We start from the raw sequence: 19,452 nt of genomic DNA, 5'->3' as shown, positions 1-19,452 counted from the left end.
TTTTTGATTTCCAAAATAGGACGATTTTTTGATGAAAATGCACGGCTTACCCCTTATATTTTTTATTTTTTAAAAAGGTCAAATTATGAGTCTTAATTTCCAAAAATACCTGCTGTATTAGTATTGAAATTTCTGCCTAGTGGTCAGGATTAGCACAACTTATGACGTATTAAGACAAGTGTTGTCATCACCGTCAATTATTTTTGTCATCACGGAGAAAAACCAGCCTAAATGAAGTCCCAATCTACATAATAGTCTTCATGATTATTGAACACGCAGAACATAAACGTTGCTTGATCAATAACTTATTCGATATCTGTCGTACACGATTGAAATTCCGCCTAGTGACTGGTCAAGATTAGTAACGCAAGCCTTAGGCCTATGAAGAATTAAGGCTATGAAGGATCAAGTTCATGGCACGCTATAAATTGATTTTTATTTACCAAAGTTTCCGCCTCCGTCAATGCCCATGGTTACCATGGTGTGCTGCGCCGTCGCCACATACACAGGACCAAGGCGCAGCAGACATGCTTTTAAGACTAAGTGAAGCAAACAACAGTACCTGGCAGAGCGAGTTCAACTGAATGTTTCTTTTTGTCACGCAGATATTTCAAAGTAATAGCAACAAGCATGTACAAGCTTGCAAATACATGTACATGCACAATTTTGCCGCAACGCAGCTTGCAAGTACATGCTCAAGCTTGCAAGTATATGCTCAAGCTTGCAAGTACATGCTCAAGCTTGCAAGTACATGCACATGCTTGCAAGTACATGCTCAAGCTTGCAAGTACATGCAACATGCTTGCAAGTACATGCTCAAGCTTGCAAGTACATGCTCAAGCTTGCAAGTACATGCTCAAGCTTGCAAGTACATGCTCAAGCTTGCAAGTACATGCTCAAGCTTGCAAGTACATGCTCAAGCTTGCAAGTACATGCTCAAGCTTGCAAGTACATGCGCATGCTTGCAGGTACATGCGCAAGCTTGCAGGTACATGCGCAAGCTTGCAAGTACATGCACAAGCTTGCAAGTACATGCGCAAGCTTGCTGCAAGCGTACATTATATAATTTTGTGCAAGCTTGCCTCACATCTGTGCAAGCATTTCTAGCTTGCAAATGCGCAATGTGATGCAAGCTTGCGGCAAGCTTCAAATCTAGTTACCAGCTTAATACAAGCTTGCTTTTCCGTAAGGGAATAGACCTCTATCAGGCTGCCACCATTTCAGTCATGTTCCCTGTATCTAATAACAATACTGAATAATATTTTTTTTTGTGCAAAAAGGAAACAGACTATTTTTTCTCCAGCCTCGCTTTGGTAACGTTGATTTAAATGGGAAAAAAATAAAGATGGCCACAACACAAAATGATATATAGCCTGTGTACTTGAGAAATGGAAATTTTCACACAATCTTGTAAATAAAATGTCTGCTGTTACACTCGGAAAAGAAACCGCTCCAACTTATAACGTCAACGTTTTTAGAGAAACAATAACACGCTTTTCATTTTAATATTCTCTGTTTATAAGAAAACTTCAACTCCCAAATATAAAAATTTACATAAATCACAAGCATCTGCAGTTAGACTGCGTTTTTAAATCCTTTCTACAGTACACAACTACAAATACATAGTTCTTTCAATCTTCAAAAGAACACTCAAAATCTCAAAATGAATTGCCCGCACATCATTGAAACATGATGTGTGAAGAAACAGTTGTTCCGTCTTTCCATTATCAAACATGATACAAATCATTAAACTTGTTCGGGTGGGCAAATCGAAACAATAAAATATTCCAAAAATTGAAGAGTTTATTTCCAAACAGCGATATATCCATTTGAAAAAAAGTGCACAATTTGCAGAGTTATAAAACTTTAAAGAATAACAGCAATGTCGCAGCGGTGTCTTAATTTTTTCTTCGCGAAAAACTTTACATTTCGCAATATTGTATTCTCAAATTGTGTTTACCTCAATAGCCATTGAGACTTACTTCGGGCAGCCATGAGAGTAGTCTATGTAAAAGACCGTGGCGAAAACCACGGTACATATGAACAGATTCGTCGATTAATTAGGCAAAACAACCGCATCTTGACCTCTGGATTGTGACCAATCAGCGGGCGCTTTCTATGTCATTCACCCGATAAAAAAACCCTGTGTCACGGGCTCTGTATCATGTTACGTGATAAGCGCCTGGCTGTTATTACAAAATACTGCATTTGAATTGACCAATCAAACCATTAGTCCTGATTTGGGAATGAAATGACATTAGGATTTAGTAAAGTCGACTCCGATTGGCTGAGGCGCGAGATCGCATAAATCTGCATGCTTTGTCATATCAGACGTTATACAGGAGACTTGGCTCTGTGGGTAACGGGTGATACTCAGACTACCACGAGAGAGCAGGATTCTGAAAGGTAACAAAATGGCGGTTATGGCATTTTGGAAATAAAGACTTCAATTATTGAAAGTCGGTAACAAAGATCGCATCCATTCGCATTCACGTGATATTGTGCCACGGTGTCATCATAAAATTCTAACATTTATTGAAAATATTCATCAAGTAATTTAGATTTTCACTTATCCCCTCTGCCATGAGTTGGTAGTGGTGAGAGAAATCAGAGATTTCAAAATCCGGTTATCCTAACTTTTTTCAAACTGAATAACGGTTATCTGATTTCACTGGAAGTTCTCATCCAGCTCACAGTCATGTCAACAAAAAGTGACGAGTGAGGTGCCACATGCAATGTCCTCCCAATGACTGGGTATAGTTTGCAGGATTCAATGCCCACTGGGCCTTTACAAAAACACTCCAGAGCTGTACAAATGTAAAAAAAAAATAGATGGGAATTCTATGATAAGTTGATTGGACAGGCTATTCATATACCAAGAAGACCACTAGCAAGTGAATGCAGTTACAATCAGAGACCATGGAGCAAATTGTTGAATGTTCCAGTTGTTTCTCCAGCCTGTGACAAACAATTAGTAGACTTTTATTAGGAAATTATTCAAGGGGTCTACCCGATGTTCCCCAATACCTGTGTTCCCCAATACCAATGTTCCCCGAAATCTTTAGGATTAGGGTTAGGGTTGGGGAACATCGGGTAGACCCCAATTCAAACCAGATTTAAATTTTTTTAAAAACCCAGATTTAAATCCTAGCACTATTTATAGCTGGCATGATTCAATTTCTTTTGAGTTTCCATTGGATATATCTTAACACACGACCCGGTGTAATGTGAAATTTGGAATCTATGAAATATGGCCTTGTTGGTTGTATTACGCATACATGTCTTTGCGTGAACATAATAACAGTGATAGCCCACTTGTGAGGGTGAGCATCCACATGAGGTAACAGAGACCAGATTTCATGAGAGTCCAGATTTCATAAGAGTCAAGATTTCATATGACACCAAATTTCATATGACACCAAATTTCATATGACACCAGATTTCATGCGACATCAAATTTCACATGTGTGCGTACTGAATTGAGTGGCGTAATTGTTACATATAAAGATGAGCACCAAAATAATTTCCCAGCATCATAACAAGCACTAATTGTGACTACCGTATTAGTCTGCTTAATTAACTCTTTGCTTTTTCTTTCATAATATTTTTTTTTAAAAGAAGTAATGGTACTGGTTATGTACAAACTATGCTGTGTGGTTTTTGTTTATGTTAGAAAATGGCCGTTGCAACAGATATATAATGTACATGTACATGTATTCGCTTTTTTTGTCATTGACAGACACAGGCCAAATCACTGATATGGGCAAAATGGCTGACACAGGCCAAATCACGGATAGGGGCAAAATGGCTGACGCAGGCCAAATCACTGTTATGGGCAAAATGGCCAACGCCGGCCAAATCACTGATATGGGCCAAATGGCTGACGCAGGCCAAATCACCGATATAGGACAAATGGCCGACACAGGCCAAATTACTAGCTAATGCTAAGGCCAAATGACTGTGTCATGGGTAAAACTCAATGGCATAGGCGAAATCATTGGTATGGGCCAAATGGCCGACACAGGTCATAAATCTTCAACTTGAACAAATTAGCTGGCACAGGCCAATTAAGTCACTGACTGGTTTATGCCGAATGGCTGACACAGGCCAAATCACCGACTTATGCCAAATGGCCATTACAGGCCAAACCACTGGCTAATGCCAAGGCCAAAATAACGAATGTTATGGGTAAACTCAATGGCATATTAAGCCAACTATATATAGGCTGCATCAATTACATAAATGGGCAAAATCACTTTCAAATCACTGACTGAATCAAATCACTGATCTATGCCAGATCACAAACAGGCAACATGAATGACATGTGGGCAAAATCACCGACTTCAGCCAAATCACTTGCTCAGATCATCAAATCACTGATCCACGGGCCAATAAATCACTGCCAGGAGCCACAATCATTGACCCATGCCAAATCACACCATATGGGCAAAATCACTGATATATACAAAGGCCATATCATAGATATTTACACAAAAATCGAGAATACTAACTTGGCTTTCACTTTTCTCTGTTAAACCTAGATATAGATAAATCAAAGATCAGATAACTGGGAAAAAAAAATTTCTGAGTAAAACATAATACATTGCAGATCAATTTGCTATAATACATGTAGTCTGAATAATAAGCTGCCTTAGACATGTTAGAATTTTTCTCTGTTCTTGATTTTTGTTAGCACATTTTATTTTATGCAATGACAAGCTCATCAGCTCAGGGCCGAATGGACCGATCCAGTAGGCATCGCCCCATGGTGTTCTGACCAATCACAGCCGTGATTTATGACCAACGTGCGTGCACTAAAGTCCGACATACGTGCACGCGCGTATGATGTGCGCGGAATTTAATGCGCACGTGTTAATTTGCCCATGTGCGCACTGGGCGGAGCTTACCGGATTGGTCCACTGACGTATTGCCGCTTGCGAGTTGGCCTTGCCGCTTGCGAGTTAGCCACGCCCCTTAGACAACCCTATGGAATTTTTGTACACTAAATTTTGCTAAACTCAGATTTTGCGTGCTCCTGTACAAAAAAGCTTACAATGAAAAACGGAATTCTGTGGTTAGCAGAGCCTTAAAATTGCTCTCTGCACATCATGTGAAAAACAATATGAATACAACAAATGGACACATGATGCTGCCATAACTACCTCTTGCGTTCAAACTATGTGTGAGGCCCTCAAGCGATAAAACGATTGACAACATTGTATGAAAATATTTCAGACAGGGAAAGTGGGGAGGAGGTGGGAGTTGATTTCATTTGACACACGACGGGTGCTTTTTTGCTCTTTTTCCCCCATTTCTTTGGTTTTTTTTCAATTAAAATTTCACAAATCCGTAGAAGGAAAAGGGTTGAGAAGCATCAATTTAAAAAAAAAGAAGGGATCGTCCCTCCTCTTCTGATTTTATTAAAAAAGTGACAGATGTTGAGGGGGCCATGACCCCGTCACCTCCCCCCTCATTCCCCTGGATTCTCCGGTGGGAGGGGAGGGACAAGCCAACCAAACCGCCCCCTTAAATTTGTCACCGACTCCACGAACTGACACCCGAATGTTCCCGCGTTTTTTTTGGTTACGCGTGCACCGTTAGTACTGTGCAATATTGCTTTTTGTGAACTGACACTTAAAGTCTATCTAGAGTCGTTATTTTTGTTTTCACGAACTGAAACCGGACTTATCTATTGCAAATTTCTAATTAGCTAAGCATCTGTATTAAAGTCGAGATTGCGTTTCACCGGTTAACAGATTCATAAGTTGAATGATTTCTATAACCGCACAAGTACTTGGATTGAGTAAAATCGCGCGGAAGCATTTTCTGTGATTTTTATTTCCACCACAGTGCTTGCGTGTCAGTTCGTGTAAACAATCATACGCACAACTCGCAACTTCACGAGGTGCGCGCGCGCAAAGTGCCCGCGTGTCAGTTCGTGAAAACGGTGACGAAATTGACCCTTGAGCCGATACACCCCAACTTGTAACTAATAATTGCGTCACGTTCACTCGTTATGTTTCTTGGCGCGTAGAGGTTTGGGGACCATGATCTTGGTGCTCTGCTTGGCATTTCCCTTAGGGAAGAGATCCTTCATATCGATGGCTTCATGCACTCCTTCCTTGATGTCTTGGGCCGGGTTGGACATCCCCGGCGACGTCTGCTTCACCCCGTGCTGCATAGCCAGGTACTGCATGACGGCGAAGATGATCCCAGTCAGGCCCGATGTTGCGAGCATGAAGTACATCAGGCCGATGGGGCCCGTCTGCAGGAAGCCAGAGTTCAGGATCTCGCCATCGCCGTCCGGTTGACGCAGCATCAGCCCGATCAGCATGGGGAAGACCATCTCGCCGAAGGCCGAGCCCACGACGAGGATAGTGGCCATGCTCCCGGTCACCTTGTAGTAGGACTCCAACCAGGAGATGCCGGCTGGGAACAGGGACGCCATGGACAGGCCTAGCACCATCGTTCCGATCCACAGCACTGTGCCGCTGGTGTCCCCGTACCAGGACAAGACGGCTGAAGACAGCAGGCATCCCGCCATGTCAAGGATCAGCATGACCAGCGGTGAAACCACGCTGGCAAGGCAGATGGACAGCCCCCGGCCCGTGGCGAAGGCTCCCCAGAAGGCAGCGTTCAACAAGGACGCGGCAGCCTCGTCGAATTCCAGACTGCACTGCGTGGCGAAGGTGAAGATGTAGCCACCGAAGCTGACCTCCGCCCCGACGTACAGGAAGTAGAAAAAGAACATCAGGACCAGAACGGTGACCTTGAAGTCCTTGTTCTTAGTCTGCCCGTCACTGGCCTGTCCGGAAGTCGGCGGTGGGGGCTTGACCGGAGACGTGCAGAAGAAGTAGAAGAAAGTCCCGGACACCAGCATGTTGACGACGCCGATGATGATGTAAACATTTCGAAACTGGCCTGAAGGCACAGGTTCACCTGCAAGAAATGTGCAATGCAGAGACTACCTTGTGAGGGGATCAGTCACAAGGGGATCAGACAAGTCGACCGTTGAGACAACTCCACTCGGGACAATTCGACTGTTGAGACAACTCAACCGTTGAGACAACTCGTATGTGCATTAAATGAAAGACAAGTTGTCCGTTGAGACAAGTCGCCCTTTGAGACAAGTCAACTCGCATGTTTTTGGGCCTTGGATAGTACCGGGGATTTTTTGCCGTGTTCGGCTTTGATCATTGGGTTGGTGCTGCTTAACGGGATACAATTGATCGCCGCTTGCAAGTTACATGAGTTGCCAGGCCTGTGCCCCCACGTGCCAGTCGACATGGCCGTACCGTGCACAGTGACATCGTTTTTGCCGGGCCTGTGCGTACACGCACTTTTAAATCCCCGGTCGACGTGGCCGTACCGTGCAAGGACCAGCACGGTGATATCGTTTTTGCGCCATGTGTTTATATGTACCGTATATACTTTTCCACAAAGTCGAGTTGTCTCAATGATCGAGCTGTCCCGAGTCAAGTTGTCTCAACGGTTGAGTTGTCTGTCAAAAAATGGTAGTCGGCTTTCTCAAAAACAAAGATCGATTTATATTATGTTCATGAAAAGTTTTTACCTCGATGTCAACAGACAAATATTCCAAGTTCCAATAATCCGATACTAAATTATTCGAAAAATGCACGGCATTACTAACTTTTTTATCATAATCATCAATTGTGGTACAAAGAAAGATTTTCCTTCTTGGTGTGTATACATTTGGCAGTTCAAGCAAGGTAATGCCACATTGTGCATTTTAATCATACATGTACTACCGGTACCTCTAGAGCTCTTTGCCGAGTCATCATTAAAGTATTAAAGGGAATATACATCATTTGCTTTTGCTGTAATTTTCAGAAATGGATGGAATTGGGGGGGTTGGAAATATAAAGCAAATATAGATGCACTGACTTTTTGAAGGTTTTGGGTTCGAAAATGCTATAAAAACCAAGAAAAACGATCATTTTCCTGTAGTCTGGTTCCCTGACTCCATATAAGAAGAAACAGAGCAGTTTACATACATTGGGGAATTGTAAGGTCAGGGAACCAGTCTAGCTGGCTCGTACCCGTTCATAGGTTTGTAATCGATTGCAAACAAGTGCAATGGTCAATTGGGGCCGGTATTTGAAAAAAAGCCAGTTGTTTCCAACGCTGATCGGCCGATCAGCGTTGGAAATTGATACAAAAATACCACTTTTCTTGAAAATGACAGTATACCAGGTGCCATAATTTTACAGGATGCTTTAGACTGTCATTTACCAACATCCTATTAAGGTATTTCGCAAAAACTTGGTAGTTTTGTTTTTCGATGTTTGCAAATGTTGTATATTCCCTTTAATGAAAGTTCAACGGAAATACAACATGTAAGCATAATTTGGAAGCATCAAGAAGATAGCCCTAATTTGTGTAAGGGTATCGATTCTTTCATACATGATCATACATGAACAACTGCACTGTGTACCTTGCACCAATGGGATGAGGGGATAACTCGATCTGCCCATTTGGAGGTCTGATGGTCAATTGTAGGCACATCACTCACCTTTAGAAACTACAATCGCGTCTGGTTCTGGTTCTGGTGTAGTATCCGGTGTGTATTCTGCTTCTGGTGTCGACTCTGCCTTCCCCTCTGGATTAGTTTGTTGCTCTCGTTTTCTCCTCCTATTGCCATTTGGTTCCGCTTTTGGTTCCGCTTTTGGTTCCGCTTTTGGTTCCGCTTTTGGTTCCGCTTTTGGTTCCGCTTTTGGTTCCGCTTTTGGTTCCGCTTTTGGTTCCGCTTTTGGTTCCGCTTTTGGTTCCGCTTTTGGTTCCGCTTTTGGTTCCGCTTTTGGTTCCGCTTTTGGTTCCGCTTTTGGTTCCGCTTTTGGTTCCGCTTTTGGTTCCGCTTTTGGTTCCGCTTTTGGTTCCGCTTTTGGTTCCGCTTTTGGTTCCGCTTTTGGTTCCGCTTTTGGTTCCGCTGCGGGTTCCGCTGCGGGTTCCGCTGCGGGTTCCGCTGCGGGTTCCGCTGCGGGTTCCGCTGCGGGTTCCGCTGCGGGTTCCGCTTCCGGTTCCGCTGCGGGTTCCGCTGCGGGTTCCCCTTCCGGTTCCGCTTCGGGTTCCGCTTCGGGTTCCGCATCGGGTTCCGCTTCGGGTTCCGCTTCGGGTTCCGCTTCGGGTTCTGCTTCGGGTTCCGTTTTGGGTTCTGCTTCGGGTTTTGCTTCGGGTTCTGCTTCGGGTTCTGCTTCGGGTTCCGCTTTGGGTTCCAGCTGTGTTGTAAATTTAGTGTGGGTTGTAACAAGCATTGTATTGGATGTGGGCGCCACTGTTGTGGTATAGGATGTCAGAAATTGAGCTTGGGTTGTAGCAAGCGTTGTATTGGATGCGGGCAGCATTGCTGTGGTACCGGCTGCCGTCGCAATGAATGGGGCAGCGAGGAGGGGGGCCAAAAATGCACCCACTGCAAAGCAGAAATGTAGGGCTTGAAGGAAGGGGGACGACCGCTTACCCCAGAGCCGCAGACAAACCACATTGGCACCTGCATGAAATAATGAAAAATAAATTCTAGGATGTGTTCCTGGTAACTGGAAGAGGACTGTATGTTTATTGGCTCTGTGTGCGAACAAGAGAATGTCTTTTGACTTCTTTTGAGTTCCCCATGAACTGGACACACCGCGAGAGCGTACTGGTTCACGTGCATATGGGGCGAAATACGCACCACTCATTGTTGTCTTCGCATGGGCATAAGGCAACGTTGGAAATGCGTTCGAATGTCTCTCTCAGTGGTCTGCCCCAATTCTCCCTTCCTGACCACTGAGGGGGTACTTGTGCACGGAGCCCATAGTGACACCAATGACAATAAAACTTTGATGTTCTGAAAGTTGAATACTGTTACGGCTAACGAAAAATTATGTGTTTACACTACAGTTAGCTTATTTCACAGGTTAGCGAGGAAGTTAGGCTTTAAATGCATGCCTACATTCCGTATCTAAAACCGAAACCGACCTGACCCGACTGAAATGATGAAAAAACCGACCCGACTGTATCCGAAGTCGGTTTCGGGTTTGGTCGGTATTGGTTTCAGGTCAGGTCCGCACAACAACCCTCAGTGCAAATTCCAACTCCATATGGTAAACTGTACACCAAATCTAATTCTGATTATTGGTGGTCTGCCTAACCCCATGTAAAGCATAATCAGTTTACTAGTGCAGTACTCACTCCAACAGATTCCAACAAAACATCTGGAGGTTGACTGGATGGGGATTGTTAGGGTTAATACAGAGTGGTCCAATAAAAGGTTTACACTTTTTCAAATGTAGATTTCTCAGAAATTGGCAAGACATGTTGAAATTGTTTTGGAAGACATTCATAAACTACAGCATCTTCGTGGTACATGGTGAAAACGTCGCAAAAAAATTAAGCCTAAATTAAGAAATGGGGATGATTTAAAGAATGACGGTCAAAAATCAGTTTGTCCACGCATGAAAAATGGTCAACACAATAGCACTGTGTGCACAAAGAACTGCATTATATCCCAAAGACTGTGTGGACATACCGATCAATAAAGCATGCATGACTGCCATACATTTGTAGACTTATGTGTGGACAAAATAGTCTTTGACCACTTTTCTTCAAAAGGCCGCCATTTCTTAACTTGAGCTTTAATTTCAACGCCGTTTTCACCCAGATACATTGTACCACCAGGATATTGTAGTTTAGGACTATTTTTACCCTAACTCTCCAGGGTATTTGGGCTAGAAACCCTGCCTAACGCAGCAACATGCAACATTTGTCTAAGTGACAAGCCTGCCCAGTGCAGCAAGATCCATCAGGTCAAAAAATCTCATAGCCAAACTGCCTCAGAGTCTGTGGTCACTGAATGCTGCAGGATACAACTGTGGCATTGTTTCCATGGGACTAGCTCTCATTGTTTCAGTACTGGCCGTTTATGTACTGGTGTTGGTAGCTGAGTGCATCAAAGTGCACCAGACTTTTCCACCTGATGCACTGTCTTGCATCTGGCTAGGTTAGGGTTAAAGCAATTTCAACGTGTCTCCCCAATTTTGAGAAATCGGCCTCTGAAAAAGTGTAAATTTTTTTGTTTGTTGGACTACTCTTCATACAAAAAGTGTACTGGCACGAAATGCTACTATAAATGTGATGTCACAAAATTAAGTCTACGGCACGCACCTGTGTCGAGAGCTCCCATGGCCAGCCCCACCATCGAGAGGAGAGTGGCCAGACTCCAGAGGGCGCTGCAGAACGGCGCCGCGATCAGCCCGATCCCGGACGCCAGCAGCGCGACGGCCATCAGCAGGGAGGGGTGGAACCACTCAAACATGACCCCTCCCACTACAGACCCCGCTAGGTAGCCAACGCTGCGGCCCACGAAGACGTAGGAGATCTTGGGGTAGGTGACGGCCAGCTGTTCCTTGAGCGATGTCAGTGTAGGCCCCAGAACGGCAATGGCCAGGCCCTGCAGGCATGGTGGAAAACAAGTGAAGGGAAATCAAGATGCGGGAAGTGGATACCATGGCCAATACGTGTAGGTGTGATCCGATACACCGTGTCCTCTGGAGACGTGCACACAATAGGGAACAAAAGATTGTATACGTCTCCACACAGGGCAATTTCTATAGATGAATACGTCTCCACAAGATTTTCACGAAATAGATATATGGATTTTACTCAAAAACTGGGAATTTCCAAGCTATGTTGATCCGTCACAAATGGAAGAGTTTTAGAAAAGGGATATTAAGCCCAAATTTCAGCCAAGGAAATTAATTCTGGTTAAAATAAGAGCATTTTGAAACTTCACTTTCAAACTCGAAAACTTTACTACATGTACACGAGAACAAAGAATTGTCTCAACAAGGATACAAATTTCAGTATGTGTGATTTTAAAAGAATATTGTATGCCACAAAATGGAAAACCAAATGGGCTCTCTTATTCCACGGCAGGCGTGGATCCAGAGGGGGGTGGGGTGGGTTTGGGGGTTAAAAAAAAAAAAAAAACCCAACTCTGTCCAAAATTTTGAAAAATTCCACAACCAAACTTTTTTGTTGGTAATAATGTCCGCCGTGCACAAAATACATGTACGGACAGAGCCAGCTTGGTTAGGGGGTACATGTATATGGACATTATTCTGTGATATATTGTTAACAATCTTTGGATTTGAACAGTGCCCATTGAAAGTATGGTGCGATCCCTTTAACCCTATTCCATCTAGCCTTTCACCAAGGCCATCGTGGTTTAACTTGCCCGCATTCAAAGCGGTGAAAACGCAAAGCGACTGGAGATGGAGACCACACATGCGAGTGGCGAAGCCCCGAGGGCCTTTGCTAACTTGTCGAGAAATTCTTATGTTTTTCTTGATAATCTTGATTTTTGCTACCCCAAAAGGGTAGCAAAATTCCAACCAATCAGCCTTTTAGTGCGTGCGTGGCTGCTACCCGGATGCGTCGACGCGCCAGGATGCTTGCACAAATTTTAAAAAAAAAAATGCGAGTCTACTTTTCAAAGAGATCATGACCACGTTATTGTTCTTACGGTACATTATCTTGTTTTAACTTTACTTATAAAGGTATTTCAAGAAATTATTTGAGGGTATGAACTTATTTTTCATCTGAACTTACAGTTATTTGCTCTTACGTTTTCCTTACTCACCCTTCTTTAAAAATGGAAGCGACTAGGCAAAATCTGCGTTGTGATTGGTTAACCTTTGGCACACTTCTCATTTGCATAAAAACTACCTTACGTTACCCACAGACATGCCATGCATGCCCGATTCCGTCCTTTAATCGGTCACATGATGATCAGTCACGTGATGACAACCATGTGACTTCCTTCGTGAATCTGATTATTAACATAACACTGCGTCCGGTGAAATCAGATCTGGTAAAAATCAGACGCAAAAAAAACCAAACATGATTGATTTTAACCAGTCGCCCTGTATGGGCTCCGTGCGCCAACAAAAGAGGGCGTATTTTAACCACTTTTGAGAGCTCCTTAAATGGGACACACAGCGTGCACGTACTTACTGTACAGTACGGATGACTTCCTGAATGTGCAAAAGCTATAGCAACAGCGTCTCCGCGTGACCGTCATGACAGGCATAGTCGGCGCGAAAACTTCCGATGGTCTCCAAGACTAATCCCCGCCCCCAATAACTTTGAATCATTTGAAATACGCAGTGGATGAACCGGGAAACCAGTCTGGGTCTCCCCCTAGTCTCCTTTTCAAGCCGTTGAAGGGGTACTTGTGCACGGACCCAAACGGTCAGATCGGTCCGAATTTTCAGCACACACCTCTGAACGATGGCCCCTGAAAGGTTTGCGTCTGGCTTTATGCAATAACATGTGGCGTAGCCCAACTATATTAGTCTCAACCTACCGCTCCTAGGAACGCAGCGCAGAGTGCCAGGGTCTTCTTCAGTCGTCTGTCTTCCTTGGGACCATTCATGATGTCGTCTATGTTCTTGACGCCATTACCCAGAAGCCCCCTGGTTTGCTGGCCGGACCGGGACGTCGAGAACAGAACATCGTCTTCATCAGATTCAGCCATGGTTTACTCTCTGATTTTTCCCTATTAGAACCTGTCAAAATGATAAATGAATTTTCATTTCTTTTTATTGCCTAGGCCGAGTAAAAAAAAAAGGGTTTAGTGTCCCCGCCCGCTTCCTTTTTGGAGGCCGCCTCCTTTTTTTTTTCATTGAAAAAAAATTTGATAAATTTTAAACAGTGACATTATTTTACCCTCTTTGTCTGTTGCATCTAGCCCATATAAAGCTGGCGTGTCATTTCCTGAGTCCAAGTGGCGGCCACTTTTTAAACAAAAGCTGGCGGCCAAATTGAAAAAAAAAAAGCCTCCTCCTTCCTTTTTTTCGAAAGGCAGGACGGCCAAACTTTTTTTTTATTATTTGGCCTAAGGCTGAGTGAACAAAAATCAACCGGTTTCTTGTCTGACGATAGTAGGGTTTATTTAGCGACATACAGATCCTTGTCATTCGATTGGTGGAACTCACATCATGTGACATTCGTTATTGCTCCCATTCACGCCGGGGCTCAAAAAGTCCCATTCGCCTATGGGGAATGGGAAACACTCTTCAACAGTTAGGATCATTCTTGTTCCATGACACGGTATTGGTGTGCAAATGCATGCTGGTGTGCGCATAGCGCATATTGTTCCAGAGAGCCAGCATTACAGAGTTGGGTTCAAACATTTTCAGAAAGGGGTGGTTTGGAAGAGACATTGTCCACTAATTGTGCATTGATATAAAAGTTCAAATATATCAAATTACAAGGATGTATGTCAGTCAGGCCTATGTATAAAATAAGACAAATATTGAGTGGCTTTAAAATTGTAAATGCACTTGTGTTTACAAACGTGATCCAGTCTACTCATAAACAATAATCAATGTATCGCGGGCGCTCGGTAACGGAATCGCACTCGGGATACGGGGACCATCGAATGTACGCTGGGCATGATGACCACATCACAATTCAAACGTGAGTCAGAAATTTAACGAGTTCACGATCGCGAGGGGAGCTCTCGGAATTGAACGGGAAATTTCTCTTTTCATCCGGATTGTAAGTAAACTTCAGTACAACCATCTTAATTATCGATGTCTACATTTGTACTTGTACCTCAGGTGGCGTATCTAGTAATTTGAAGGCCGTTTTGAGGGTGAAATCTGATGTTTTTGTTGGGCAATGTTGGGTTTTTGGCTCAATGACAGAATTGTGTTGCTCGGCATATACGGATTAGCTTGGACCCTACTATTGCCAGACCATGTCCGAATGTAAAAAGGTGATAAGTTGGGTCCAAGTTACTCAATTATCGGCGATCGTGAAGTGTACATGTAGGGCCCCTGTTTTGTTTTGATCAAATTAGAGTCAAAAATGTTTTTTTATTGCTCGAAAATCACCTTTACAATCAAAAGCAGACTTTTCTCAATTCAAATGACACCCTTTTTGCAATTTTGAACAGATTCTTGGGGTAGAGATCACGATTTTCGTGCGCGGTTTGTGCCTTTCTATGACATACCTGTTTATAGAGAATGTCGCCAACTGGTTTGGTAGGTCCAATAATTTTAAAATGGATTTCGTTCCCTTATAAGTTACAGGAACCGGGCCCTACACTTCACGATCGCCCAATTATCCGCCATCGCATGACACAACAAAAATATCAGATTTCCCCCTAAAAACAGCCACAAAATAACTTTATAGTGGCCTATAAATTTAAAATGGGATTAATTTGCAATCGCTTTAAAGAGGGTGAGTGTGCTTCTACAGCCATGAAAGCGTAAATAAACTAATCTGAATGTGGAAAAGATTTTCACATACGAAGTTCACTAATTTTCCTCTGTATTGACTAACAAGCCCCCAGATAGCAATTTCATGTCATCAAAGTCAATTTGAGCAGTGAGAAAATACAAGCATTTTCTTAGAAAACACCTAGAATTTTTCAGTCCAATCTCATAGGGTTTGTACACAGGGTGTTGAGTGAACTTCGTATATGGAAATCTTTCCCTGAATGTGAAAATAAAAACTTGACATGTTCTACAAATGTACAAAGTTCGGCACAATTGCAGAATACCCAGCCACTCAATCTATCCACCTCGTAGCCGGCTACGGAGTCACGGTTGATTGCCCTCAATAAGCCTTCTCAGCGCTACTTTGTACTATGCGTCATGCTCCACTGCACTCCCACTCCGTACCCGCGTAGCCGCAGTTGGTTTGGACTTTTTTCATTAACTCCCATTCCTTTTGTGTTGCTTCGTTCTCAAGCATATTCAAGGGGACTCCCACTCCGTATCCGCGTAGCCGGCAACAGGGTGGTTGGTTTGGACTTAGAATTTTGTCAGCAACTCCCATTCCTTTTGTGTTGCTTCGTTCTCAAATGAATGTCAGACAAGTCGACCGTTGAGACAACTCGACTCGGGATAACTCGACCGTTGAGACAGCTCAACTTAATGGAAATGATACACGTGGAGCGGAAAAAGTTGCATAAATCTGTGGCAAGACCGGTCCGGTGGCCGTCGCATCGGGCCGGCGCACACCGCCCGCGAGGACCGGGCCCGGCCCGGTCCGGCACGCGGGCACGTTGAATGGCGCGGCAAGTGGGCGCACAGGCCTGGCACAAACGATGTCACCGTGCACGGTACGGCCACGTTGACCGACCGGGGATGGGATAAGTGGGCGCACAAGCCCGGCAAAAACGATCGTTCATAGCTCCCAAAACGGCGATCAGCCGCCGTCAAAATCCCTGGTTCTATCCCAAAAACTAGGCCCAAAAACATGCGAGTCGACTTGTCTTTCCATTTATCGCACATACGGTCGAGTTGTCTCAACGGTCGAGTTGTCTCAACGGTCGACTTGTCCCGAGTCGAGTTGTCTCAACGGTCGACTTGTCTGACCCCCTCTCAAATAAATGGACCCCCACTTAGTATCCGCGGCCGCGTAGCTGGCAATGGACTTGAATTGTTTCTTTTCCAGTGACTCCAACCGTGTAGCCAGTGATTTTAGGGGTGTATTTCCGAGTGGCGGGGTATTCTGCAATTACTCCCAAACTCAATGTTCGGTTACATCATCCAAGTCAAGTGTGGCCTTTATTTACGGATGTAGTCCATTAAATTGGCAACATTTATAGGGCTACAGGGGATGATACTTCTAGAATTAGAAGGCTTCTAATTCAAGAAAGTTATGGGATGAAGTCCATATCATACTCCGTTTTGGAAAGATTTCCATATACGAAGTTCACTGATTTTCCTCTGTATTGACTAACAAGCCCCCAGATAGTGTGGCCGTCAATATGCTGCGCTGAACCCAAGGTCAGCGCAGCATACCGACGGCTAGCCCCATAAATGTGGCCTATTTACTGGACTGCCTCCGTAAACATAGGCCACACATCCACATGTACACAAATCGTGTCGACGGAGCCAAATTTTGATTTTCACATTTAGGCTTAGTTTGTAGGATTTTTTTGCTTTAGAAGCATACTCACCCTCTTTATAGGCTAATCAGAAAGTGCTGCCTTTTTCAGATGTCTAATTTTTGTGAAATTTCATGTTGAAATTTTGATACGCAAACGTGTAAAAATGAATCTGGAAATTTCACGATAAATATACATCTGAAAAAGGCAGCACTTTCTGATTAGCCTATAAAGAGGGCGAGTATGCTTCTAAAGCAAAAAAAACCTACAAACTAATCCTAAATGTGAAAATCAAAATTTGTCTCCGTCGACACGATTTTTGTACATGTGGATGTGTGGCCTATGTTTACGGAGGCAGTCCAGTAAACTGGCCACATTATGGGGCTAACCGACGGCCACACACTAGTGGGGCTAGCCCCCAGATAGCAATTTCATGTCATCAAAGTCAATTTGAGCATGCAGTGAGAAAATACAAGCATTTTCTTAGAAAACACTTAGAATTTGTCAGTCCAATCTCATAGGGTTTGTACACAGGGTGTTGAGTGAACTTCGTATATATGGAAATCTTTCCTCAGTTTGAACAAAAACTGCTTTCCGCGAATTCCGGAAGCCCTCATTATGATCCAGCATGTCCGGAAACATTGCACACGATCCAGTGGTGATCAAAGTACAGATCGGTACTACCTGTTGCACACTAAAAAACCAAAGGATAAAAAGGATCTAAAATGTGAAACAAGTCGGTTATACTTACGACCGAAGGACGAAATTACCAAAATTCACAGGCCTCGTTTGAAAAGTTTCACGGTACTGATGCAATGCGCAGTATGTAACGTGACACGTCGATGGTCGAGCGATCGCGGGTCAGATAAGGGGAATCCCCTTTGACCCCCCCGAACGTAAACTCCAAATAGGATTAAGAGGGCGCTATTTCAGTCGGCATGCAGCGCACTGAAAAGCCGTTGTTTCCCCCCCCCCCCCCCCCAGCACTATAATAACCCTAACTTAATAAAAAAAATTTTTAAAAAGACAGAAAGAGCTTAGAATTTGTTTTGAAAAGTTTGAAAAGGAAATGGAGAAAACAAAATCAAAGGATTATACCTCATATAGGTTGACTTTTTCAATTTGAGGCCCTATATAGCTCAGTGAATAACTGGACATTTTTGCATATCACACACACAAACATTACAAGTTTGTAACTTGGGAACAACAATATGTATTAATTCTTTAAATTTTCACATACAAGCTGATATCATACTTTCAATGGGGGCGTTCAAATCTGACGATTATTAACACTTTTGCAGAATACAAATACCCCCTAAACCAAACAGCCTCTGTCCCGATTTTGTGCATTAATACCATTTTTATATTTTATATTTTGGGGTGTCAGAGCGGAGGGGGGGGGGGGGAAGGATTCACATTATATTTTTAATGAATTTATATGAAACAAAAAAAAATCGACAGAGCTGGGGGGGGGGGGGAATTTGAGGGGGAGGGGGTTTGACCCCCTTAGCCTTTCGCCAAGTCCATCGTGGCTTAACTTACCGGCATTAGGCCAAAAAAAAAAAAAAATTCGGTCTCTGGTCAGACCAATGTTCCGTAATTGACGCGGCCGCGCGACGCGCATGATTAAAATCGACGCGCGCGCTGACCAGAGACCGACTTATTTTTTTTTTTGGCCTTAGACTGCTTATGGTCTCCATGAAATACATGGAGACTCTCGTGTGCTTATAGCAGCGCTATGAAATTGGGCCCTTTTTGAGAGAAACAAATAGCGATTATCTCTAACAGTCCTCAATCCTCCAATTTCAATATCATTTTGCATAGTCTTCCCATTGGTACACAACAGAGGTGGCAGCAAGTCATTGTTTGCAAGTCACAAGTCAAGTCAGAAGTCATTAGGTCCAGTCACAAGTCAAGTCACAAGTCATTTGGTCTAAAAACAAGTCAAGTCACAAGTATCTTTGTCCAAGAACACGTCAAGTTGCACATTATTTTGTCCAGCTGTAAAAGCTAAAAGAATTAACCTGGCGTCAACTTACGGGTTATTTTGAACATGCCTCCTTAATTCCCCTTTTTCAATGTGTTGCAATTACTATTCTTGTAGTTTATCACAAATCTGTCGGATATTAGCCCTTTGTATATTTTAATAAATTTACTTTACATTGTAGAAATAAATGTTGAGATGACCGTGAAAAAAAGACTCCACTCACTCGATTACATGTAGTATACCAACACTTTATTGTTCAATTTTCATGTATACTAAAAGCCTACCAATGGGTTAGGCTATCCGGTATTTTACATGCAATTGACAAAGGCCTGCTTTCTTTTCATGAAAGGTTCCTTTCAAAGTTTGTTCAACCAATACATTAAGCAAGAGACAATTGGTCATTGAAAACTGTAGTTTGTTGTGACAGTCTTATTGAAAACTTTTGAAACTAGTGGGAACTATTCATTTTACTGGATTCAGTCACTGAGGTCTATTTTCTGGAATGAAAAAGCTAATTAAAAGTATAATAGCTTAATTAAAGTGTATTGGGTCGCTCGAGAAGCGT

General features: G+C 43.3%; 1 protein-coding gene across 1 annotated transcript; it reads right to left on the bottom strand.

The window, feature by feature from the left end:
* Nucleotides 1-2,568: 2,568 nt before the first annotated feature.
* LOC119725334 (sodium-dependent glucose transporter 1-like) lies at nucleotides 2,569-17,808 on the bottom strand. The gene is made up of 5 exons (XM_038196728.1): nucleotides 17,652-17,808; nucleotides 13,361-13,562; nucleotides 11,158-11,443; nucleotides 8,534-9,505; nucleotides 2,569-6,939 (listed from the first exon to the last, which is right to left on the bottom strand). The coding sequence occupies exons 2-5, from the start codon at nucleotides 13,529-13,531 to the stop codon at nucleotides 6,008-6,010; spliced, it is 2,361 nt and encodes a 786-aa protein (XP_038052656.1). The 5' UTR covers nucleotides 13,532-13,562; nucleotides 17,652-17,808; the 3' UTR covers nucleotides 2,569-6,007.
* Nucleotides 17,809-19,452: the final 1,644 nt, after the last annotated feature.

The sequence above is a fragment of the Patiria miniata genome, unplaced genomic scaffold (genome assembly GCF_015706575.1).
Source record: "Patiria miniata isolate m_02_andy unplaced genomic scaffold, ASM1570657v1 HiC_scaffold_19, whole genome shotgun sequence".
Taxonomy (NCBI): domain Eukaryota; kingdom Metazoa; phylum Echinodermata; class Asteroidea; order Valvatida; family Asterinidae; genus Patiria; species Patiria miniata.
This window is presented reverse-complemented; position numbering and strand designations above follow the sequence as displayed.